This window comes from Pseudorca crassidens, chromosome 1 (genome assembly GCF_039906515.1).
Source record: "Pseudorca crassidens isolate mPseCra1 chromosome 1, mPseCra1.hap1, whole genome shotgun sequence".
NCBI classification, from domain to species: domain Eukaryota; kingdom Metazoa; phylum Chordata; class Mammalia; order Artiodactyla; family Delphinidae; genus Pseudorca; species Pseudorca crassidens.
In genome coordinates this window covers 145,780,168-145,806,781 of record NC_090296.1, presented here as the reverse complement: position 1 = coordinate 145,806,781, position 26,614 = coordinate 145,780,168, and the positions used below count along the sequence as shown (strand labels likewise).

The following is a 26,614-nucleotide window of genomic DNA, read 5'->3' as shown; positions in this document are numbered from 1 at the left end:
GGGCAACATTTATGGGAAGCAAAGCATAGCCTTGACTGGGCTTCTGCCAATAAAGGACGGCTCTAATTTGGAACAGAGATCTTTCCATATTGACTGCTTGCCCTGGCAGATGAAGCAGAATTTTTAGAACCAGAACAGACCCTGTAGCTCTTTTGATGCAACACTCTTACGTTATAGGTCAGAAACTTGAAAGCAAGAAAAAGTAGATGATTAGCTTAATGTTTCTCATCTAGTAGGTAGCTGATACCAGAATCAAATTCTTCTTACTTTGTCTAGAGTTTTTTAGCCACTCCATACCATTTGACCAGCACATTTACCCTTTATTTCTGAGTGCAGTGGAAAAAGAAATTTACTCCTTACTTCCTCCCTCCTTCCCTCCCTGCCTTCCTTCCTTCCTTCCAAACAAGATTACTACTGTTAGTATTTTAGTGCTACCACTTCTACCACTGCCTCTCCTGGTGAAAATGTACCGAATTTGTACCAGGCATCAGGCACTATTGCTAAGTACTTTGCATACATTGTTTACTCTTCCCGATAACCCCGAAGGTAGGTTCTGTTACTGTCTCTATTTAAGCGGGGGACAGAGGAGGCTAAGAATTACGAAGCTTCCCTAGATCTCACAGCCATAAATGGTAGCACCGGATTTCAAGTCCTGGCTGTTTGATTGTGGAGTTTGTGCTTGTAGCTACTAGCAATCCTTCGGGCAGTTTTTTTATTCTTTTGTTGAATTACTAAAACAGAACTGTTTTCTCTAAATGCAGAAGTTGAAACCTGTTGAGGAAATTCACCAGAGTATTTTTTGAAGAAAAAAGAAACCATTTCCTGATTTCTTCATTTGTTAACCCTGTGACATCATTAGGGCTGGTACTAGCCGCCCTCTTGCCTTCACACACCAGAATGGAGTGAGATAGTTCTTTAGGAACTTCTGAGGCTGTTTGGATGGCCAGAAGCTCGACCTGCCTCTTTGATTCTCTCTGCCCTACATCCGGCCCTTGAAGCCTTACCATCCCAGCTACTGAGGAAAGGCACATGGCAAAGGCCCCACATCCAATCCCTGCAGTAACTGTAGACAGTCTTCTCTTGATTCCGATCTGCTTTACTACAGACCCTGTCCTGCCCATTGTCAAAACTTTGGCTCTGAAACCCTGACTTTTAAGCTCCCTCTGACCCTTTGGACTTGTTTGTATTTGCCATGGATAGAAAAATCAGGAAATAGGAAATTCACCCAGCAAAGAGATCTTTGGGAGTGTGTTTGTCACTATAAGCAATGATACATAGATTAAAACAGTAATGAGATACCATGGGCAGGAGTGGTTGGCATATGGACTCAGGCTTTAGACAGCTTCGGTTCAAAGCCTGCTTCCACCCTTGCTGAGCTTTGCACTCAAGAACATAAGCTTTCTAAGCCTCAGTTTCCTCATCCATAAGATGGGGATAACATTAGTACCATCTCAAAAGGTTGTTGTAAAATTAAATGAGATGATGTATATGAAGCATATAGCACTGTGCCTGGAACATTGTAAATGCCAATAAAGGTTAATTATTATCAAAGTAATAATTTAGCCTTTTTGTTCATTAAATTAGGAAAAAATTTGAGTTAATACTCAATGTTGGTGAGGGGATAATAAAATTTGTTCTTGTATATGTTATTACAGACATTGTAAATCGGTATACATCATTTTAAAAAAAATTTTATTTATTTCTGGCTGTGTTGGGTCTTCGTTGATGCGTGCGGGCTTTCTCTACTTGTGGTGAGCAGGGGCTACTCTTCGTTGCGGTGTGCAGGCTTCTCATTGCGGTGGCTTCTCTTGTTGCAGAGCACAGGGTCTAGGCACGCGGGCTTCAGTAGTTGTGGCGCATGGGCTTAGTTGCTCCGTGGCATGTGGGATCTTCCCAGACCAGGGATCGAACCCTTGTCCCCTGCATTAGCAGGCAGATTCTTAACCACTGCACCACCAGGGAAGTCCCAGTATATATCTTTTTGAAAGCAGTTTAAGAATATGCATGAAGTGTTAAGATATTCATATTCTTTCATGAATTCTACTTTTGGGACTCTAGCCTAAGAAAGTAATCCAAGGTGTGAAAAGAAAACTTTAGGTCTGATAATGCTGCAGTATTATTTGTCATAGTGAATAACTGACTTGAATAAAATATGATACATCTGCTCAGTATTAAAATTATGAGTTAAAGACTCTGCAGCTACATGGAAAAATACTTGTATTACTATATTAAAGAAACAATTTAAAAGGAGGTACAAAATTGTATGCACTGATGGTTGGAGGAGTATATGAAGTTTCTACACAGCTGCTAGGACATAACTGGTTTTTCCCTAGGGACTTTTTGACACTCCCACTGAGACATTAGTTTTTCTTGTTTTTGTTTTTTTAATGTGGCAAAAAAAAAAAAAAAAAAAGTCAAGTAATGACCAAAATACAGAACCGAATCTCGTGTCTGAGTCTTCTCCCTGTTGCCAACCTCTAATCTCAGGCTGAGGGTAAACGATGGAGGATAGTGAAGGTTGAGGCAGGGCTCAGAGATGCTCTGAGGAGTCACTTGTGTCTTACATGGGCTTCTTCTCAGATTCTCAAACTTCTCTTTATAGACCTGGGGAGGGAGGTGGGGAGAGGGGTGTGTGGGCATTAGTGTGATTTCTTATTCTTGACCTCACCACTGTCAGGGACATCCTCAGTGAAGTTCTTAACAGTTTCTTCAGCCACACATACATTATATTGATGTTTTAACACTTCTTTATAGTGATTATTTGGGAGAAGGAGTACTAAATTTTAGAAGTTAACCAAGTAGGCTGTAAATAAATCATTGCCTTTTTTTTTAACTTTTATTTTTAATTTTATTTATTTATTTATTATATTTTTGGCTGCTCCGCAGCAGCAGCAGCAGCATGTGGGATCCCAGTTCCCCGACCAGGGATCGAACCCACGCCCCCTGCACTGGAAGGGCAGAGTCTCAACCACTGGACTGCCAGAGAAATCCCAAATCACTGCTTTTTAAAAACTTATAATAGTAATCCATCCTCATACAAGTTCAAACAATCCAGTAATTAATGGGGTACAAAGTAAAAGTCCTGGCAAATGAGAGGTAGGTTAGTGATTAGAAAGAGTCTGGGATGTCTGTGGTCTCTTGTGCACATTACTTGATTATAAAAACAGCAATCTTTACTTTGGCTGATAAAAGTCTCATGTTTCCACAGGATGTAGCAAAACGTTCCCTGACCAAAATGTCTCTGTCAGGAGGGTCTTGTCAAAATGTCCAGCTTGGGAATACAGCTATGAAAAAACATGCACAGGGAACAAAAACACTGAGTGGAAACAGTGCTTGTGTTTGGGTGGTAGGATTATAATTCTACCTCCCCTCTTCCGTGTTCCTAATTTGTCTATAAAGTGGTTATATTTCTTTTGTAATGAAAGTCCAACTTGACAGATATGTATCAAACACTATCTATGTGCCAGACATTGTGCTTGATGCCAGAGATAGGGCAGTGACCCAGACAGGCATGGTCACTGCTTGGAGAAACTTCAGTCCAGTGGGAAATTGCAAATGATTTTACAAGTCATTGTGAGACCATGTGATAAACCCAGGGCGGAGGGGTTTAGAGAGCGTCTGGAACACATCTGAGGGGTGCCTACCCCAGACTGGGGGTAGGGGGAGCTCCAGGGAAGATTTCCTGGAGGAAGAGATGTCTGAGCTGGGACTTGAGGGCCATGTGACTGAAGGTTGGAGTGGGGAGTGTTCCAAGCAAAAGAAACAGCATCTGGCAAAGCTTGGAGGCGAGAGAAAGCGTGTCCTGTTTGAGGAACTGGAGGTTGGTGAGACTGGAGCATAGATTGCATGTGAAGTGGGGGTGGTGAGAGGTGAGACTGGAGGGTAAAACAGGGACCAGATTGCGAAGGATTTTACTTTCTTTTTAAGGGATTTAGATTTTGTCCTAAGGGCAATGTAAAGATACTGGGGAAATATTTCTTTATTTGCTTGTCTGCTTGCTCACTTATTTATTCTTCCAAATTAATTTTTATGTAAAAGTAATACATGTTTGTTTAAAAAACTCAAATAAAATAGAAGTATATAAAATGAAAAGTAAAAGTCTCCCTTTCTCTCCTTGACACTCTCCCCCAGTCTAATCCCCAGAGGTACTTATTGCCAAGGGTTCCTTTTGCACCCTTCCAGGAGTTTTCTGTGTATATGCAAGCATGTATTGTGTGTGTGTGTGTGTGTGTGTGTGTGTGTGTGTGTGTATATATATATATATATATATATATATATACACACTTTATCTTTACACAAATGGAACCATGCCATAATAAATAACTTCCACCTTGAAGGCAAAACTTGAATGTCTCGGACATCATATCCGTACATAAAGATATGTATTCTTTTCAATGGCTGCATGGTATACTTTCACATAGCTATCCCATCATTCACTTAACCAGTCTCTTATTGAGGTCTAGACACCTAGACTGTCTAGTTTTTCACTATTACAAAGCAAACTGCAGTGAACGTTCTTGTTATATGTATCTTTGGGTATTTATGTAAGGGTAATACCTGTAGGATATGTTCCTAGAAGTAAAATAGCTGGGTAAGAGGATGTGTACATTTACAATTAAGGTAGATATTACCGAAATAGTCTCTATAGAGGTAGTTACACTTTCTGCTCCCACCAGCATTTTGAGAGTGTCTGTTTCTTCATATTGTCTGCACCACAGAATATACCTACTTTAAAAAATTGTGGTAAAAAATAAAAAAAAAACCATAACATAAAATTTACCATCTTTACCATTTTTAACCATAAGTTCAGTAATGTCAAGTATATTTGCACTGTTGCGCAATCAGTAGCCAGAACTGTTTCATCTTGCAAAATAGAAACTCTGTTCTCATTAAATAACTCCCCATTTTCCTCTCCTCCCAGCCCCTGGTAACCACCATTCTACTTTCTCTCTGTGTGAATTTGACCACTTGAGGTCAAATTAGTGAAGTCTTACGGTATTTGTCTTTTTGTGACTGGCTTATTTTATTTAGCATAATGTCCTCCAGGTTCATCCATGTTGTATCATGTGACAAGATCACCTCCTTTTTACAGGCTGAATAGTATTCCATTGTATGTATATAACACATTTTGTTTACCCATTCATGCAGGGAAGGACACTTGGGTTGCTTCCACATCTTGGCTATTGTGAATAATGCTGCTGTAAACGTAGATGTGCAAATATCTCTTTGAAATCCTACTTTCAGTTCTTTTCAATATACTCTTAGAAGTGGGATTGCTGGATCTTTTGGCAATTCTGTTTTATATTTTGGGGAACAGCCATATGGTTTTCCATACTGTCTATACCATTTTATATTCCCACCAACAGTGTACAGAGTTCTAATTTCTCCATATCCTCTCCAACACTTGTTACATTCTGTGGATTTCATAGTAGCCATCCTAATGTGTGTGAGATGATATCTCATTGTAGTTGATTTGCATTTCTCTAATGAAAAGTGATGTTAAGCATCTTTTCATGTACTTACTGGCCACTTGTATATTATCTTTGGAGAAACATCTATTCAAATTATATCCATCTTTCTAATCTTGGCTAATCTATTGGGTAAGAAATAGCATCTCATTGTTTCAATTGACATTCCTTTAATTATGAGTGAAATTTATTCATTCATTCAACAAATAAATATTGAGCAGCCCCTACTCGTCTGGCACTGTTCTAAGGTGCTAAGGACAATAACACAAAAGACAGGTTGAGCATCTCTATGTTTCTTTGACGGTTTGTATATCCTGTTCTGTAGACTATGTTTTTAAGTCTTTTGCCTGTTTTTCTGTTGAGTACTCTATCCTTTCATTGGTTTTTAAGACTTCTTTATTATGTATTAAGGAAATTGGCTTTTTGTGTATTGGGTTTCTGTTACTGTGTAACAAATTACCATGAGCTTCTGGCTCAAAACCACACGCATTTTATTATCTGACAGTTTCTGTAGGTGGGAAGTCTGGTACGGGTTATCTCGTTTCTCTGCTTCAGCGTCTCACCAGTCTGCAGTGCAGATACTGGATGAGTCTGTGGGCTCATCATAGGCTGAACCAAGAATGCGCTTCCCAGCTCCCTTGGGCAGAGTGTATTTCCTTGTGGTTGCAGGACTGAGGCGCCAGTTTCTTGCCTGCGACTCCCCTCAGCTCCTACAGGCCACCCACACTTGCTTGGCACGTGGGCTTCTCCAGCATGGCCATTAATGTCATGGCAGCTTACTTTTTCCAGGCCAGTGAAGAGGAGTCTCTCCAACGCCTCTGCTAGCAAGACAGAGGCTTTCAAATATCAGAACGGAATCACTCCATTGCCATATCCTATTGGTGAGAAAAAAGTCACAGATCCTGCCCACACTTAAGGGCAGGGAATTACACAAAGGCATGAACCAGGAGGTGGCGATCATCAGGAGACACCTTAGAGTCTGTCCACCACAATCTGCCATATATATTCCAAATATTTTCTCCATTTAGTAATTTTTTTTTGTTTGGGAGTTTTCTGTTCTGATTTTTATGAGGCAAATGTATTGATCTTTTTGTGACTTCCGTGTTATAATCTGTATGTTTAGAATGGCCTTTATCATGTCAAGATTTCTCAAACACTCACCCAATTTTTTTAACCCATATTAATACTAATACTCTAATACTGTTATTACTTTGGGATTTATTTTGTCTTGAGCCTTGAGACAGAGATCCCACCCTTTTTCTTCTGTGTCCAACCTGTTGTCTCAGTTCTTGAATAATTCATTTTTATATGATTCTTTCTGGTTTTTTAAATTAATTAATTTTATTTATTATTTATTTTTGGCTGCACTGGGTCTTCATTGCTGCGTGTGGGCTTTCTCTAGTTGCGGCGAGCGGGGGCTACCCTTCGTTGCGGTGCACGGGCTTCTCATTGTGGTGGCTTTTCTTGTTGCAAAGCATGGGCTCTAGGTGTGCAGGTTTCAGTAGTTCTGGTGCACGGACTTAGTTGCTCTGAGACATGTGGGATCTTCCCGGACCAGGGATTGAACCTGTGTTCCCTGTGTTGGCAGGCGGATTCTTAACCACTGCGCCACCAGGGAAGTCCCTTTCTGTTTGTTTGGTTACATTGATATGGCTGCCCATTTCCTCTGTCCATTTCCATATCAGTGTAGTTACTGTAGCTTTGTAATATGCTCTTCAATTTTAATTTTAGTTGTGTTTTGAATATATATGTATTTATATTCATGTGGTTCAGAATTAAAAATAATCAAGAGTGTGCAGTGAAAATACCCCTTCCATCTCTGTCCTAGTCACCCAGTTCACTCCCTACAGGCAACCCCTGTTATCAAGTTTGTTTATTCTTTCAGGGATATTTTATGCAGTATTAGGAAATGTGAATATATAATTCACTTCACCCCACCCTTTTACCCAGAAGGTAGCTAACCATACACATTCCTGTACATTGCATTTTTCACTAATATATCTTAAAGATCTTTCTATATCAGCTCCCCAAGAGCATCCTTATTCTTATTTTGTTTTGGTTGGTTTGTTTCTGAGTGCACAGTATTCTATTGTATGGATTTACCATAATTTGTTCAATTAGTTCTCCAATGATGAACATTTAAGTTACAGACTTTAAAAAAAAGTTACAAACTAAGTTTCAATGAACAACCTTATACACATATAATTTTATACACATGCAAATATAACTGCGAGAAAAATTTCTAGGAGTGGAATTGCTGGGGCAATGAGTATATGCATTTATAGCTTTGATAGGTGTGTCAGTTCACACTCCATAGAAGTTGCACCAGTTTACATCCCTACCTGCCATGTATGAAAGTGCCTGTTTGCCCACATCCTCCCCAGCTCAGTGTTTTATCAACTGATCTTTGTCAGTCTTATAGATGAAAAATCATGTCTCTGTGTTCTTTTAAGTTACATTTCTCTTACTATGAGTGAGGCACATTTTTTCTTATGTTTATGTATTATGTATTACCTTTACTGTGAACAAGCTGTTCACTCCTTTTGCTCTTAATTCTTTAGGGTGGTTGATCTTTTTCTTATTGACTTTTTAGGAGCTCTTTATATATTAAAAAAGTAGACATTTATCTGTGTTATAAGTTGTAAATATTTTCCCAGTTTGCCGTTTGTCTTTTTTTGTGATGGGATTTTGTTTTTCCATGCAGACATTTACATTTTTTTATGTATCAAACTTTAATGTTTTTCAGTGGCTTCTAGGGCTTTGTAAAAAGTCTTCTTCTCTTTGTTTCTTTTAATACTTTGTGCCTTCATCTTTAGATTTAAAATCTTTGATCCATCAGGAGCTTATGCTAACATAGGGTATGCAATGTGAATCTGACTTAATTTTTTTTCAGTTTGCTAGCCAGTTGTCCCAACACTGTTTATTGAATAATCATCTTTTCTCCACTAATTTGAAATGCCACTTTTATCATATACTAAATTCCCACATGTGTTTGCTTATATTTCAAGACTTCCCGTTCTCTTTTATTGATTTATGTGTCTATTCATACACCAGAATCACAATGTTTTAACTGATTACTGTAGCTTTATATTACATTTTAAAATTCTAGTGGGATTTATTCACTCTCAAGCTTCTTTTCAGTGATTTTTCCAAGCTATTCTTGCATAGTTATTTTTCCAGGTGAACTTTAAAATCGGCTTGTTAGGATCTATTTTTAAAAATCCTGTCATTAATGGGTTTTATGTAGTTGAATGATGTGATCAGATTTGTGTTTTAGGAAGATTACTCTGACTGCATTGTGAAAGCTAGATTGGAGGAAACAAGATTAGAGACAAAAAGACCAATTATAAGGCTGTTGCAGTAATTCCGGGGAATGGGTAGATGGGAAATTGAGGATAGTAGTAGGTTTGAGAAATGTTTGGAAGGTCAGAGTGACCAGACATGGAGATGCCTGGGATGGGGAGGGGCTGGGAGGAGGTGCTCAAGGAGGACCCCAAACTTCCAGGGCTTGGCTATGGGGTGGTGCCATTCCCAGACATTTGAAATACACGAGATAGAGCTGGTATGGGAGGAAGATAGCAGATTCGTTTCTAAACATGCTGGGTTTGAAATGCCTGCCAGGTAGTCCTAGAAGAGTTGTCCAGTGGGCTGTTGAACTACAAGTCTGAAGCTTTGGTGAGAGGTCCCTGCTGAAGATAAAGAGTTATACGACAGAGTCCTGAAGAAGGCCAGCACTTAAAGGATGGTCGGGAAGTTCAGGAGTCAGCACAGAAGACTGGAAAGAAATACCACAGTGGTAGGAAGGAAACTGGAGAGCATGGAGTCGCAGAAGCCAGAAGAAGAACATTTTCAAAAGAGAGTGAATTGTCAGTAATTTCAGATGGTTCTGAGAGGTCAGGTAACTTAAGAGCTGAAAAACGTCCAGTTGCATTTAGTAACAAGGAAAGTCAATGGTTATCTTGGGGAGAGAAGTTTCAGTGTAGTAGAGGGGTCGGGGGCTGAGGGGTGAGTGGGAGTTGAGGAGGTAGTTGAGGCAACTCCTTCATCAGGAAACTTAGCTGTGGAGAAGGGAAGAGACACAGGGGTGAGAGGAGAAGAACAGAGCATTAAGTTCTATTTCAAACACCACCCCCACCCCCCAGGGGAGAGGCTTGGCTGTGGTTAAATGGAGATGAGAGGGAGGCAGTGAAAGGGAAGAGGGTAGTGATCGTAGGCTTTGAGGACCAGGTAATTCTGAGATAGATATAAGGGCTTAGAGAAATTGGCCAAGATGAACTGTCTAGAAGGGAGTGATCCAGTTATAGCCTTGGTATATGTTCTCTGATGGTTTTTACTTTTGTTGAGTTTTCTAATATTTTTGTTTGGCTATTTTTTAAAAATTAATTAATTAATTACTGTATTTATTTTTGGCTGCGTTGGGTCTTTGTTGCTGCGCGCGGACTTTCTCTAGTTGCGGTGAGCGGGGGCTACCCTTTGTTGCGGTGCGCAGGCTTCTCATTGCGGTGGCTTCTCATGTTGCAGAGCGCAGGCTCTAGGTGCATGGGCTGCAGTAGTTGTGACACACGGGCTCAGTAGTTGTGGCTCACGGGCTCTAGAGCGCAGGTCCAGTAGTTGTGGCCCACAGGATTAGTTGCTCTGTGGCATGTGGGATCTCCCAGACCAGGGCTCGAACCCGTGTCCCCTGCATTGGCAGGTGGATTCTTAACCACTGCACCACCAGGGAAGTCCCTGTTTGGCTATTTTTATATCTTGAGAATTTAGAGAAAGAACTTCTAAGAAATTGGAATCAGGTTTAGAAATTTAATTGGCAATTAAGTTAAAAAGGTACAGAACAGTGTATTAGTGTGCTACCATTTGTGTAAAAAAGGGTGGGGGTAGAAATAATATGTATTTGCTGTACATGCATAATCAGTAGTTGGAAGGAGTCACAAGAAACTAATAATGTAATTACCCATTGGGAGGTGGGGACTGGAGAGAGGGGAACAAGGGGTGGAGGTTGTCTCTTCACTGTCCATCTTTTATTTAAGAATGTAAATATATTTCTTATTTAAATAATTTGATCTAAGCGGGTTGGTTGTCTTTAAAAGTAATGGTTCCAGCAGAGCCTGAATTTTCTTAGTTACTGATGGCTCTAAGTGGGGTCCATCTGTTCTTCCATATCTAAGAACCACCAAGAAGCAAGTTCTTGCTTTATGCCTGTGAGGTGTGGACCTTTGCCTTTTCTCTACTCTTCCCCACTGGAGAACAGCAGCGCTGGGGAAGTGGGCAGTCCTAGATTTTGGTTTAGGGAAAAAGACTGTGCCCTGGCCTGGCATGTCCTGGCCCTACTATCCATAGTTCGACTGAGTGGGCTATTAAGGGTTCTGCACCCAATTCCACCATGGGCAGAAGGGGGTTCCCGACACCAACAAGCAATTCTCCTACCATTCAACTCAATTCTGACACCATCTTCCCAGAGACAGCATCAGGTGACACAGGTTAAGGACTCAGTCCTATATAAGACTGCCCCGCCTCTACACTTCAGACACCAGTTACAAGTCTAGGTCCCCGAGTTACCTACAACTTCTGTCCAACTTGGCTGTAAATCGGAGGTTCCCATGACCTCCTCCTCCTCCTTTGGATTCAATTAATTTAATAGAACAGCTCATAGAATTCAGGGAAACATTTACTTACACTTACCAGTTTATTATAAAAGAATATGATAAAGGATACAGATGAACATCCAGATGTAAGAGATGTGTAGGGCAAGGTATGTGGGAAAGGGGCACAGAGCTTCTGTGTCCTCTCCAGGACACACCACTGTCTTCACATCTCCATGTGTTCACCAACCCAGAAGTTCTGCAAACCCTGTCCTCTTGGGTTTTTATGGAGGCTTCATTACAGAAGCATGATTGATTACATCATTGGCCATTGGCGATTGCTCCAACTTCCAGTCCCTCTCCCCTCTCTGGTGGTGCTGAGGGGGACACTAAAAGTTTCGACCCTCTAATCACAGGGTTGGTTCTCCAGACAACCAGCCCCTACCGTTAGGTGTGTTCCAAAAGTCACCTGATTAACATAACAAAAAACACCTTTGCTGCTCTCATCACTTAGGAAATTCCAAAGGAGCTCTGTGCCAGAAATGAGGAGGAAGACCAAATATGTTTTCCTTATTAAAAGTCACAACCCCACAGCTGTAAAGCTGGTCTATAGGGAAGAGAAAGGAGAAAGTGGGCAGTCATCATCCTGACACAGGCAGAAGTCTCCCACTGGTTGTCCCCTTCCCAGCTGTGGCACATCCCACTGACAGTTAATCCTATGACTTGTCAGTCTCTCCATGACCACAAATTATTTCCAGAAACTCCAAAACTTTTCAAAACATATCAAAAATTCCCTAAACACAAACAAGTGAAATACACAGAAAATGAAAAAAAAAATTTTTTTTAGCATTTCTCAATAAGTTTCTTGGTGGCTTTAGAGGAAACATCTGAATTATGGCATTGATGAACCATTTTACTTTTAATCTCTGTTTTATACTCCATGCGGATTGCACACCTCCACCGTTGGAGCATCAGATGAAATACAGTCACCTCAAAACTTTGAAATCCCACGAAAATAACCAAGTTCACTGATGATAATTTTCCTTATCCATTTTTTAGGGTACCAGGTAAAGTAGTTAGTTAGGGCTGTGTTAATGGTGCCTAATCTGAGAAGCTGAACCATAACATTCTGGCAGTTGAAGCTGATTGATCGCCGTTCCCTTTTCTGGGTTCTCACTGGTGGGTAGATGACTCAGGGAGCCGATGGAGGATCAGATCATTAGCTTTATTACCTTTATTACTAGCTGCTGGGTAGCTCCCAGAGCCCTTTTGGGCGGGGCTCTGGGATCAAAATGGGACATCCCTCCTCACGCCTCCCTCTTCCTGGAAGTGAGGCCCCCTGCGTGCCCGCGTAGGCAGGGCTGACCAGGCTTACCTCACCAGTCACAGGCCAGAGCTGGAGAAAGGCCCACCTTCCTTGTAAGGGAGAGACCCTGCCCTACTGTTGGGAACCAAGAAGCTGTCGGTAGCACATTCACCCATCCAAAGGAGGGGCCCGGTTCAGGATGGCAGCTCTCACCAGCTCACGTCTGAGTGGTTGGATTTCTCTCCCCTGTCTGTAGGCAGAGGGGAGCACTTGCAGGTGAGAAGAAAAGACTCCCTCCTTATGAGCCCTGCCAGTTTTTGTATTAGGTGACAAAAGGAATGCCAAACCCACTTAACCTGGAGTCTCCAAACAAGCACCCAGACTCATTTGCAGTTTGAACTCAAATTAAATGGAGAACCTGGTCCCACAGACAAATCCTCCTACTTTTGGTAACTTGGTTCCTCATGGAGAAGAATGACCTTATAATGATGAATTTTTAGAAACCTCTCATCTGGGCAGATTCCCCCAAGAGATTCCCCCAAGGATACTTTACAGCTCAGCCTAAGGGAAGATATACCAGAAGCAGGGCTGTATGAAAAAGGAGTGGCCTGCCTGGGAAAGTCATCGGGTCCCATCTCCTGTGGGGTCTAGTAGAGGCTGGATGGCTGCGGCAAGGGTGCTGCATAGTGGGATTGATAGGCCTGTAAGGGCGTTCCTAACTCTTGTGACTGACTGTATGAATCCAGGAGGAACAGGACACTATGTGTGCCTCTTCATGAGCAAGTAGTCGGGTGAGGAAAAGTACCCAAGGCTCTTTTAAATCAAAAACAGGATGTACATTTCGTTGTCTTTTTTAAAACTCAATATGCTTTGTTTAGAATTGCCATGTGCTGTTATATCTAACTAAATATTCCAGATTATTTTATTCCCTCTAGAAACATTTTCTTTTATGATATACCTTCCTAGTTCCTTTGTGAAATTATACACTTATTTTGTCCTTTAAAGTCATGTGAAGAAAAGTATTTTAGTAATAATTTTTGCAGGCCATATGGTAAAACACTTAGCTTTCATCTCTTTTTTTGCATGTCTGTAAGTTATTGGGTTAAAGCTGAAAAAAAGACACCCTTAATTTACTATAGTGTCACAATTTTAATTTTAAAAAATTAAACTTTTTATTTGAAAATGTAAAATATACCCTAAAGTAGAGAATAGAATAATGAACCCCCTTATACTCATCACCAGTCTTAATATTTTCCAGTTTTATTGAGGTATAATTGACATATAACATTGTATTAGTTTAAGGTATACAACATAATGATTTGCTCTGTGTATATATTGCAAAAAAATGATTACCACAATACACAGGGGAACAAGGTCATGAGGAAAGGCGGGCTTGGTGTGCTGCTGCCATTTCTTCCACCTTCAGTCTCTGCGCCTTTCGCCGAGCTTCCAACAGCACCGTGTTGGGACAGAGCATTCGGAGGTTCACAGCCTCAGTGGTCCGTAGGAGCCGCTATGAGGAGGGTCCAGGGAAGAATTTAGCATTTTCAGTGGAAAACAAGTGGCGGATACTAGCTATGATGACTTTGTACTTTGCGTCTGGATTTACAGCACCTTTCTTTATAGTAAGACACCAACTGCTTAAAAAGTAATCCATGAGACAGATATGAAGAGGAGCATTTTGAGATGTGCTGTCTCTTTGAAAAAAGGATCAAACTCTTGAACTCAGCATCCTAGATATGTTTGTAAATAAACTTATGGCATAAATCCTTAATATCTCTTCTCTGAAATATAGAACATGATAATTAAGCATGTGCTTACTTTTATTTGGGTAATATTGCATTATTAGTTTCTTAATTAAATATGTATGTGATTTTAAAAAAAAATGATTACCACAATAAGTCTAGTTAACGTCCATCACCACACACAGTTACACATTTTTTTTTTCATTGATGGGAACTTTTAAGATCTACTATCTTAGCAACTTTCAAATATGTATTATGGTATTATTAGCTCTAGTCACCATGCCATACATTACATCCTCAGAACTTGTTTATCTTAAAACTGGAAGTTTGTGCCTTTTGACTGCCTCCACCCATTTCCCTCAATAATTTTCAACACTTTGTCAATTTTGTTGCATTTATTGCCCTTACTTTTTTTTTTTTAATTCCAAATTACAGATCTCTTTTAAACTCAGTGAAGTATCTTACCAAGTTTAATCAGGGTGATGTATCTGGCGTGATTCAGGATGCAGCGAGACTGAAAGGAGAGGGAAGAAGGGCAGTCCGTGCCTACACATGACTCTTCCTCACCTCTGTCTCATACGGCAGGAAGAGGCAGGTGATGGGGTAAAGCCACGTTCAGGTGCTTTGACTCCTTTCCTACCGGACCTAAAATACCTATCTGACCCCTCTGGCCTCTGAGGACACCATTGGCCTAACTCTACTGGCCAGTTGCTTTCCTGTTTAACCTGCCTCTAGGCCAGGCACCTGCTGCCCTGCCCTGTCACTGCTCAAGTCTTAGCTCACAAAAACCAGTTCCTCCCTTCCACAGTTCCTTTCCATCATTCCATCATCACATAAGAAGCAAATCAGCTTCTTCTGGAGGAAATAAATGGGCAGACCCAATTTACCCAGAACTGATTTCTCTAGTCATGATCATATTAGGAGCCAAAGGGGAGCTGCACTCAACAGAAGGCCTCTCTTTCCACTGAAGACATTGCACCAGGCAGGAAGGCGGGGATGGGAATGGACAGTTTAAAACTTCTACCTCTGTGGGTGCTTGTGTGGTTCCTGGAAAGACAGTATAATATGCCTGCAGGGGCCTGGGGTCTGCATTAACCTCTGCCATGCCCATGCCCATCCCTGAGGATTTGAAGTGGAAATTCTTTTTATTATGGAAAATTTTAGCTATCCCCCAAAGTAGAAAGAATAGAATACTAAGCTCCCATATAGCCATCACCAGTTTCAATAATTCTCAACATTTTGTCATTTAAACTTTTTGATCATGCATCCTAGTAGTAAAAAAGAGTTTTGTATCCCCAATCTGGTTACGTTTTTGTTTGTTAGTTATATATACATACCCCTGTACTGTTGTATTATTACACAAAAAAAATAGAAAACTGAGTGGTGGAAACAGGGCTTCTAATATCTTCTCTACACCCTATATACATCACACACTCTGCTTTGGATCCTAATTATTTAGAAACATAATAATAATTCATCAAACGTGTGTTGGAACCCACTGTCACAGACACCATGTGGGGGCCGAGAGGGAAGGTGCTGGGGCAGAATAACAGGTCTCACCGCTTGCAGTCCGCTAGGTCAGCAGAATGTCACCCACCAACCTCTCCAGGTGAGATGCCTGTGCGAGCCCCACTGGGATATTGACCTTCTCAACTGCCTCTTCCGGGAACAAGAGCCCTGCTATGAACCCTAAACCCTGCACTCTGGGCATGTTTTATGCTTTGTTGTTATTTCTTATTTTTACAGATTATTCCTCCTGGTCCTCTGAGATAATTTTGACTGCTTTGATTTTTTTTTTTCTGTTTGGACCTTTGCTGCCTTAAAAAACAAACTGTTTTATCAGTCATATTTTAGAGTAATCTTTATCCTTAGTTTATCTTATTAACTTTTCTTCCCTTTTACCTTTCATTTAAAAATAAGGACTAGGAAGGGGCAACACATGGGATACAGATGTGGTGACAGGCCATGTCACAGGTTAGAAGGTTTGGGTGCCAGCACCTTCTCTGCTCTGCTCTGCTCTTTGTAGCTTCTTTTCATCCTCACAGCAGGACTCATTTGGTCCTTGGGAGAAGATTGGATCCCAAATTCAGTTGGCAAAAAAGGCATGGTCTCAATGTTAAAAATAAAATAAAAACTACCCACTCAGGTGATTCAGGGGCTCTGAGAGTCAAAGTACCCTGTGAAACTGGACTAAGACCAGCCTGAAGATAGTGTAGCACTGGCCACCTGCTGGGAGAAAAGCCTTACCTTATTCCCAGAAGTTAGGAGCCTTACAGTTTTGTGAACTCAAGATCTAGCCCACTGGCGTGGCTGAGCACCAGCTGCTGCCCAATTTTAACACTGCAGAGGGCAAAGGAAGAGGCTGGGGAGCTGAGGTCAGGGAGGGCTGGCAGAGCGCTGGCACGTCTGATCCTGGAGATTTGTAAAGTATTTTGAATTATATTTTAAGGTTGTTTTGTTTTGTTTTGATGGTGATATAATAGAGTCTCTAACCAAGCTATGAAATCCTTTTTATTCTGCTCGTTTTGTAAGGCAGAATTAAAATGCTCCATTTAGCCCCCAGGGAATGAATTAATAGCCTCTTCTTTGCAGTGGGCAGGTCTTCCTGACTCCCTCCCTCCCTTCATCATGAGAACCAAAGGAAGCCCTGGCTGTGGCTGGAATGATCCTGGAATGTGGCTGGGTTCCCAAGAGAGGCACAGTTGTCCCTTTGTTAGACTCTTTTTTAAAAGAGGGGACCTATAACGTCGCCCATTAACTATAGCCTGCATATAAATAAGAAGCGCTGCAAACTCAGGGAATCTGCCTTCCTGCCCTTTTAAAGTCTCCAGTCTTCCCCCCAGAGAAATGTATTCAGAACCAGGGGTTAGTCTTTCATGATCGAAAGAAGAGCTAAACAGCATTGTGGGCGGGCTGGAGGTCCTGTAGAGCAAATTAGTGAGTGCGAGGGTTACCTCAGAGCCAAGCATTAACACACCATGTGTAGTAGTGCCTTTATGATCTGTTAAACTTCTACCCAGTCTCCTGTTCCACCTCTAGCTCTACTGGGGAGGAGGGAAACAGATGGGAGCTCAAATATATAGAGTTATTTAGAAGGATTGAGGTAGCATTTTAATTCTGTAGGAGGAAGCATGGGAAGGTCAATAAATAGCCTTGGGACTTGTAGCTAACCTTTATAAAATATTGTCGGACACTTACCCCAAATGAGACTGTTGGATCCAATATAAAAGGTAAGTATGCTGTTTATACTGCAAGATAGCCAGATACCCTAGCAGGGCTCTTACCCTTTAATTGAATCTTGGGTCGTCAGTAGATTTATGAGAACATAATAAAATTTTGTCTGGAACATTTCTGGAAAAATATTTTTTATTTTTTCTGTATATGTCAGCAAAAATCCACTTACAATCTCAAAAATAAATGATTTTGTGTGGGTGACTGAGCAAAGGAGGCAAAATGGTGAGGTGAAGAGAACCCTGAAGGAGACTCAGAATCCTGAGTTCAAGTTGCCAGGCTGTGTGACGGTGAGAAAAAATCACTTCATCTCTCTGGGTCCTGGTTTCTCATCTGTAGAAGGAAAGCACGAAGCTGGATTCCATTATGGTCAGCAGTCCTTTTGCTTATCACTCTGATAAGCCAGCAGCCCTGTTCCCTTGTGTTGCTCATCCCCACCTTATTTTCACCTGCTCTGGGCTGAAAAGCCAGGTGGTCCAGTTTATTAGGCTCAGGTAAGGTGTAATGGAGAACCTGAGGGGCTCCCTTCCAAGTGCTCTCCTGGAGGGTTCTGTTTTTGTTGCTTAGAGACTCTCTTTGCTTCCTGGTTTGCTGCTGAGGTGGGTGAAGTTGTCACATAAATGACCCCTGGTTCAGGCTAGCACATTGTCCTCATACCGTAAAATAACGGTATCATCACATCCAGTGCAACTCCTGTCAGTATGTATTTCTAGTATTGACAGTGGTATTCCAGAAAAATATCTGTTGCTCTGACAGGATTTTTTTTTTTCTTGCGCTTTAGTTATCATAATGTCTACAAATGAAGCTACTGAGAGTTGTCTTATGTGGAATTGTTTCTGTTTGAGATAGTGATTGGGCATCCCCTTGTAAAGATACTGAGGTTATGGTATTCTGGATCAAGACTTTTCAGAGGAACCATTAATATGCTTAATCTCTGTCTTCTCAAATGTTTTAAATATATTTTTAAAAACTCAGTAGAACTTCTTACAGTGCAGGAATGTACTTGGCCATCCTACTAGCATTTAGAAATCTATATTTCACTTGAGAGAAGTTGCAAATTACATTTCTCCTTTTTTTAATAACATCGTATAGAAATACAGCTGTAAGTGAGAATTGATTTTGCTGCAAGAAAGAAGTGTGGCTTGGTCATTCACGTATAAAGAATATGCTATAGCATATATACCTTTAATAATGACAGTCTCCTTGAGTTGGCAATAAGCAGCTCTCCAATTCTCAAACTTCAGCTCATTCCATGACTAAACATGGGCTTAGTAGTAGGAATCTGCTTGTGGTTTGTTAGTCATGTAAGAAAGATCTGGGGTTTCTAATTAGCCACAAACTTAATGATCTGCCAGTGATGGGGTACGTCTGCTAAAAGAATCAATGCAAATGTAGGTCACATTGATAGATCAATAGTGTCTAATTAGAGGAAGTAATCTTCCTCCCAGGAAAGGTAAGGAAATCCAGCTGCCACGTTCAGCCATTCACCCCAGGCTGCAGCTTTCACAGGTGATGTGAGGTGACTGCATATGGTGCTGCATGTAAAGACACCTGCGTGAGGTCTCGGTCCTTGGGGGGAGTGCTCTGGGAGTGTGGTCCTGTCTGCCGTTGCCCTGCAAATCCACAACGCTGCTTCTTTTGGAGGATTCACATGTCCTGTTTCATCTCGGAAAGAGTTCCGCTATCAGCATTAGCCATGTCGCCCCCGCCCTATCAGCCACCCTAATACCTGGAAACCTGAACCAATTTGCCATCCATGTAGAGGTATTTTCAGAAGCAATCAGGAGCATGCAATTCTGCAAAACGGGGAGAGCCTGAAACGGGGGCTCTCTGCAAGTGGACATTCAATTCCCAGAAGTACCTTGAACTGCTTTGAATTCGCCTCCTCCCCCCAAAGCCCAGCCACAGAAACTAAGTAAGAATTGCCTATGGCTAGCTACTTGCCAACTCAGGAAGCACCTGTACCCTCCCACCCCGGCCTCATTGTCCTTCACTGTTGAGGTCCGTGGAACCTTGGTGTTTGGTCTGTGCTCCACCTAGTCTACCCTCTCTCAGATTTGGGGACCTAAGCCCAGAATCCACCTTTCCCCTGCCTTGGGTTACCACTCGGTCATTCCTCTCCATGCTCAGGCCCTGGCAATTCAGTCACAATGTGAAACAGAATTCTCTGGCCACCCCTTCACTGCTCAGTTTCCTACTGAGAGCCTCCTGGTGCTAACCCTCACCCCTGCATTACCTCAGGCAGCCAGCAAGGACACTGCCACTCCCCATGTGCGGTTCCCATCCGCTTTCTAGTGCCTGGGGCCCTGCAGTAAGACCAATGCTGGCCTGGGCCTTGAAGCGTTTATTGGACCTCCCATCCCTATGTATTTCAGAATAAAAACTGTTACGCCATCCAGAACAAACAAACAAAAAGATAAGGAAATCCAGCTAAATTCTGATTTTTCCCACACTGAATACTTTGAATGTTATTGGACAGTCTCTCAAATAGAGTCTTCCTCTTCTGTGTTGTCCTTTTCTTGCTTGTATCCTAAGAATGTGCTCGGTCTACCTATGGGTAGTCCAGCACCGGATCCCAGATATCAGTGTGGAGGAGCTTTTGTATACGGGTGTGCAGGAGTCCTGTCTTCTCTACTTAGTGTCTGGGTCCCACGTTTTCAGATCGGGTGGTGCTTGTCAGAACCTGAGCCTGAGGCCCTCCTTAAAACATGTAGGCACCAATTTGCAGGCTCTTTTGACTTTACACTTCCCTCGTTGCTCTTCGTGAAAAGCAGGACTCTCCATCTCACTGCAGTCTCTCTGCCATCACTGCCACATCCGTCAGCTTTGCTACAGTACCAACCAATTCAAAAACTTTCAGCAAACCTTTGTTTTTCACTCATATTCCCTGCTGTGCTCTCCTCCCTGTATCTTCCCCTTCTGCAACTGAGGTTGAAGCAGCATCCGCTCTTTGGGACATGGCATTCTCATGGCAGAAGGAAGGGTGTGAGAGTTTCTGTTTGGACAAAATGTATATCACGTGTGCTCATGATCCATTGATTAAAGCAAGTCACAAGGCCCTGCCAACATTCTTTTTAGGCATTCATCCCAGATTGCAGCTTTCAGAGGTGACATGGCATGGGCAGCAGATGGGTGTGGGAGGCTCAGAATGCTGGAGGATGCCCCTAACGATGATGTCACTCCTGCTGTCCACAGAAGGGCTCTGCAGGGTGGCCTCACCTTTCACAAGATGCTCTCCAGTGTCCCACCACCTGGATATCCATCCTCCTTCTGATGCCCAGTGTATTGGCCTGCTTGACCTTCCCTAATAGAATACCACAGACTGGGTGGCTTAAACAACAGAAATTTATTTTTTCATAGTTCTGGAGGCTGCAAAGTTCAAAATCAAGGTGTTGGTAGTTTGGTTTCTATTGAGGACTCTCTTCCTGGCTTGCAGATGGCTGCCTTCTTGCTTTGTCCTCACATGGCCTTTCATCTGTGTGCGTGTCCTCCTGGTGTCTCTTCCTCTTCTTAAAAGGACACCAGTCCTAAAAAAAAAAAAAGAAGAAGAAGACACCAGTCCTATGGATTAGATCCTACCTTATGACCTCATTTAACCTTAATTACTTCCTTAAAGACCCCATCTCCAAATACAGTCACATTGGGGATTAGGGCTTTAATGCACAAATTCTGGGGGACACAGTTCAGTCTGTAACACCCAGTTTCCTTGGGATCAAGCAGCTTTCACACACATAATCTAATTTCGTTTTCTCAACAAGCCTGTGAGGAAGTTATCAGATGATCATTTCCACTTTACAGATAAGGAAGACAAACGAAGTAACTTGTTAGTAAGTGGAAGATTCTGGACTGAGACTGTTTTCTTTGATTCCAAACCACAAGTTCTTTGAACTGTATAATGGAGTTTTGGCCTTATGGATGTTGGAAATGAAATACTGTATGCTTATTGAATTAATAACTGTAAGGATTACATAATATATGGAAGATTGTTTACAAAATGTTAAGTACGGAAAATAGATCACAAAAGTAAATGTGCTATGGGTACCACCATGTAAAAACTATGGATAAAACTTGAAAAGGAACAGAAAAAATGAAGTACTTGACCTTCAGGGTGGTAGGGTTTTATTTCTTTTTTGTATTAAAGTTAGCTTAAGAAATACATTTTTAAATAACAGAATTTTAGCTCTTATCAAGGACGAGATTGGAAGTTGGTGGGAACAGGAGAACTGTGTGTCTGTTTGTCCCTAGCTTTCTGGGATCCAGAGACTTAGGCCAACTGCCAAACACCATAGTGTTTAACAGACTCCTTCACTGTGAAACCTCCTCCAGTTCCAGCTTCCTGGGCTGAACTGCTCTAGTTCATTTGATGGGCAAGACCCTGTGAGTTGAGAGGGCTAAAGTCAAATATAGTGTGGAAGAAGATCAGCTACTACAGGGGCAGAGAGTTGAACTTGTGCCACGGTGAGGAAGAGAAGAAAATTTCAAATGTGGCCAGAGATATCCCCCTCCACACACACACACACTGAGTCCAAGTAATAATAGAGGATCTGGGCCAGCAGGGGTTAAGGCAAAACAGGCTAGTGTAAATAGAAAATATATGTGTAGTAGGAAGTTCAGAAGACATTCCAAGAGCTTTCTGCTTTTTGGATCCCCCCCCTTTATTTTTAATTTTATTATTTTGGCCACGCCGTGCGGCATGCGGGATCTCAGTTCCCCTGCAGTGGAAGCACAGAGTCTTAACCACTGCACCGCCGGGGAAGTCCCCTTGGATCCCCTTCTAAAGACCCTCGGTGCCCCTTCTGTAGGCTGGCCTCTGGGAGCTCAGTCTGGCAGTAGTTGTGCTCTACGACTCCTAGAGGAAAATGTTATTTTCAAGTACAGTTAACATTCGTGTGATTTTATTACCAGAGAGTCCTCCCTTTTCTTTTATCCTGGAACAAAGTAATCTGTCTCTTAAAAATTATGTCTGCTGTGTAAGCAGGTCCTGATAAAGTGTGCCTTGGGTATTCATCCTCTTGATTAACAAAGGTGTTTCAACTTATCACTCCCTAGATTAGTGTGCTGTCTTGTCTGAGATCAACATCCATCTTACCTATCACAATGGATGTTTTTCTTCCAGTACCAGAGGTTGTTCCTCAGTAAGATCTCTTTATTTTAGGAGTTAATAGATTTGGATTGTAAAACTAGAGAACTGAGACAGGCTGGGACCTGGGACCCTTTGCTGACAGAACTGTTCAACTAAACTAGTCCAGACATTTTATCAGTCCACTCGGGAGAAATAGGAGTCATTCCCAAATCCGATATAAGAAAATCTGTGTGTTTATAACAAAGAAAAATTAGCGACCAATTCTTAACTAAAAGAAGCTCCCCCAGAAAGACATACTCCGTCAGAGGATTCCTTTCATAGTAAGCTAGGTATTTGACATATGATTCAGTTTACATAAAAGAAAATCTGTTTTCATGTATTTCACAAACATCTCTGGCATAATATTGTATACACATTGCCCCATTATGTGAGGTAGAATGGTCCAGCCTAGGATTTGGTTTTTGCTTGTGACCACCTAGAGGGATGAGATAAAGAGGATGGGAGGGAGACACAAGAGGAAGGGGATATGGGGATATACGTATGCATATAGCTGATTCACTTTGTAATACAGCAGAAACTAACACAGCACTGTAAAGCAATTATACTCCAACAAAGATGTTAAAAAAAAAAAAAGGTTGCCTTTTATCATGCCAAACTCAAAAATGTTAAGAATGTCACCCAAGCCTCCATTAATAGAAGATTTTGTATTTATTGACCATGGATTTATCTTGAATCTGTTTGTATTTTCATTTGTACCATTTGGGGTATAAATGAGTTGATAATGAGTTGTGTGTTTCCCACTTGTATTCAGGTAGTATTCTTTTTTCTCGCCTTGACTCAGGGGTCACAAACTCAGATGTCTAACATAAGAAGTCAGCTACTCTCAATTTCAGTCCCCATTGCCAAGTGGGAATTTGGGACCAGTGTGGCCAAGATGTTCAGATTTTTCACTAGAAGCCCCAAACCTCAATTTTTAAACATTGTCGAGTCAATCAAAAATATAAAAAGACACCGTATAGAGCAAGTAGTCCCCAGTCCCCAGGAGGTATCCCATTTTATTTCTGGATGCCACATCTATGTTTCTGAACACTGCACGCTGTAGGTACTCAGTTCGCTTCTGTCTTAAGTATACCTCTTTTATATTTCATGCTTATCTCCTAATTCCTGGGATTTGATGTATGAGTCCATAGTCTCCAAATTGTGACAACTTTTAATATATCATTCTTTCAGCTTTCATCTTCACACACTAAAGACTATTTTAAATTATTCTGTAATGATGTAGAAACAGCTCCATGTGCTGCATTTTATTTACCTTGACTCAAGGCACAGTCATAGACACCAGTAAAATTATAAAGTCAGCCTTGTCATCTGTTGTTGTGATCAGTTGGTGTTCTTGAGGGTGAGTGGCAATGTCACGGTCACAGGCCAACTCTCTCCCTTCTCTCCACAGCCGGCGTTCCACCCAGCTGACAGCGTGCGCGGAACCCGCCACCATGGGCTGGTGGAGAGGCCGTCCCGGACCCGCTTCCACCCCCTCCACCGACGGTCTGGGGACAAGCCAGGACGACAAATATCCTTTTTCATTGTCTGAGGAGAGGACAAGTTTTGAAAGGTTTTCAGGATGTATCTTCCCTGTCATTCCCCTTTGGCCTCAAAATCTTCATTTTATCTGATGAACAGAGGCAAGAAAAATAAGTGAGTTGGAAACCAGAAACATCTCCGCAGGTAAAAATTGGAAGGATCATTGTAGATGTTTACTTTATGAAAGTGTCAATAAAGTTCAGTTTAATGAAGTAACTGAACATAAACAACATGTAATTCAGCCCCACTGCAAGGCCTTCTCAGCATTTTCTTCAGAAATCAGCAGTCAAAATTAAACGTGACTTTGAATCAGGTTAGATAGATTTAATCTGTCCAGCCAAAACAAACAGACAGATAGGTGATTTGTTTTTATTTCTGTTGACCCACTGACCTGCTGCTAGAACTTACAGAAGAAATTTTATATGATTTTCTATTTATGGAGTTTCAAACTCAATAGATGACAACTAAAATATAAAGCTGGTATTTAGGAAAATCTTACGTAGTGATATTCACTCACACCAAATCCTATGCTATTAAGTAGGAAGAAAAAAAGGAGATTGTGAATTCATCTGACAATTTTATTTTTGAGGCCAGAGTGGGGTGTGCTGCTCGGGGTCCAGCATTGTGCTCAGGGCTTTTGGAAACAGACCTGAGCTGGATTTTGTGGGAGGAGGGCCTGAGTTCTCACTTCACTCTTCTCACCCGCAGGGGTGGAGGAAGACGAGAAAGGCGGGGTAAGTCTTACTGCAGAGCTGGATTCCTGGCAGTGATGGTAGAGTTCGCTTCACCAGCCTAGAAACCAGGAAGTGGGGGGAGGACGCTTATGTTTACTGAGCACCTACCCATGCCAGACACTGTGCTGGGCAGTTCATATGTCATTTAGTCCTCAATACTTACTGAGCAGTTTACTTTTTTTAACCCCCATTTTCCAATGAGGAAACTGAGTGTCAGAGTAACTTGCCCAAAATTCCACTGCTGAGGTTGGAGGGGCCCAGATTCAGCCCAGGTCAAGCTGACCCCCCAGCCTGAGCCCCTCCCTCGCTACAGCACTCAGTGGTCCCCAGGACCACACTCAAGAGAGACCCCCTGGGAGGAGTTGCGGGGGGGTGGGGGCGGGGGTGGGGGTGGGGGGGTCGCACAGAGGAAACCACTGCTTCTCTTGCCCTTGGGCTTCTTGCAGTTTTCTGTCAATGTGAGGCGAGGGTAATGACCCCAATGAATGTTTACTTCTCCTCTCTTCCACCCCCAGGGACACACCACATTTGGTCCACTGAGATACCTTGACTTCTAATTTTGTGTATCATGTGACCATTATCTGGGAAAATTAAGTTGATAACTAATTTTTCCAATTTCTTTCTGGGAGGCGAGAATTCTACCATTTAACCACCAATACCCCTCAAATTCCTTTCTGGAATGTGTAGTAACTTTTACATAGAATGCAAAAGGAAAGGAGAATTCAGGCAGTACTTCAGCTAATTCACATGTGTGCGGGTGGAGTAGTACCTGGAACCATTGTCTAAATTGCTTGGAATTTTCAAGTAAAAGAGTGTTTCTTGATGTAACTAACATTGTATCTTTTTCTAATTTCTCAATTCCCTCTTTCCCTTGTAGGTGTTCTCTCTGAATATTATAATACATATAGATATATTTATAGCTATTTCAAATCCTTTTTGCAGCAAGTATAGTCTAAATATATGCATATACTCACAGCTTTTTAAACTAGAGGACTGTCTAGAAGAGGAGGAGATTGAAGAAAAGCAACGGAGAAAAATGTTCATTCACTTAACAGTTAGTGTTAGGCACCATTTAGACACTATAGATATCATGGGAAACATAACGTAGTCCCTGCCCTCAAGTTGCTTGTAGTTCAGTGGGAGAGGCAGCTGGCCAAGCGAACGGTGTCAGCACAGTGTGGTGAGCTGCAGGTGATGCAGCTTAGGGGCTGTGCAAGCTCAGAGTAGCACAGCCTGCACCAGTCTTGGGGAGATGGAGAAGGCATCCCAGAGGAAAATCCGAGGCTTGAAGGATAGGTAACAAGTGAGGGGATAGCATGTTTATTTATTTAACAGGTATTCACAGAGCCCCTTCTCTGTACAAGGTACTGTTCTAAGCACTGGGGACTCAGAGGTGTATGAGACAGACGTGTCCCTGCCTTCTTGAGTTTACAGTCCTGTGGGAGATGACAGACAACAAACAGGTGAAAAAAAAAAAAAGAAAAAATTATTAAAGGAAAATAACTTCAGGTGGTTGTGATATGCAGGGAGGAAGACAGCCGGGAGGAGATGTTTCAGGTGGAGCGAACAGCTTGTGCAAAGTGCCGGAGGGAAGACTTCACTGTCTGTTCAGGTGACTCTATCTCTTTTCAGGTAATAAGTCATAGGTTAGAACTTGACTGTGTATACGGGTCAATTCATGAGAGCAGCAGCAAAGCAGATCAACTCCTAAGGGCAGGAGAAGCAAGAACCAAATAAATATACAGATGAATTAAAGTTGTTCATCAGACAGTGCAAGTCTGATTCACCGACCATGAGATGTCTCTCTGAAGCACCTAACGGGGGTCCTGGGACTGACATCTGCTGACTCAAAAGAGTTCTTTAGCGTAGGCCTGCCCATGAATAAAC

At 41.9% G+C, this 26,614-nt stretch overlaps 1 protein-coding gene and 1 pseudogene across 9 annotated transcripts in view; both read left to right on the top strand.

Annotated features, from left to right (window-relative positions):
* CRTC3 (CREB regulated transcription coactivator 3) overlaps positions 1–26,614 on the top strand; it is a 103,283-nt gene that overhangs the window by 35,881 nt on the left and 40,788 nt on the right. For all 9 annotated transcript variants that reach the window (XR_010932506.1, XR_010932504.1, XR_010932505.1 and 6 more), the window contains exon 3: positions 23,863–23,982. Coding sequence is in view for 3 of the 9 variants with exons in the window: in XM_067697477.1 (XP_067553578.1) it covers positions 23,863–23,982 (120 nt within the window). In the remaining 6 variants the exon portion in view is untranslated. The remainder of the gene's footprint in view (positions 1–23,862; positions 23,983–26,614) is intronic.
* On the top strand, positions 13,709–14,367 carry LOC137207060 (cytochrome c oxidase subunit 7C, mitochondrial pseudogene; annotated as a pseudogene).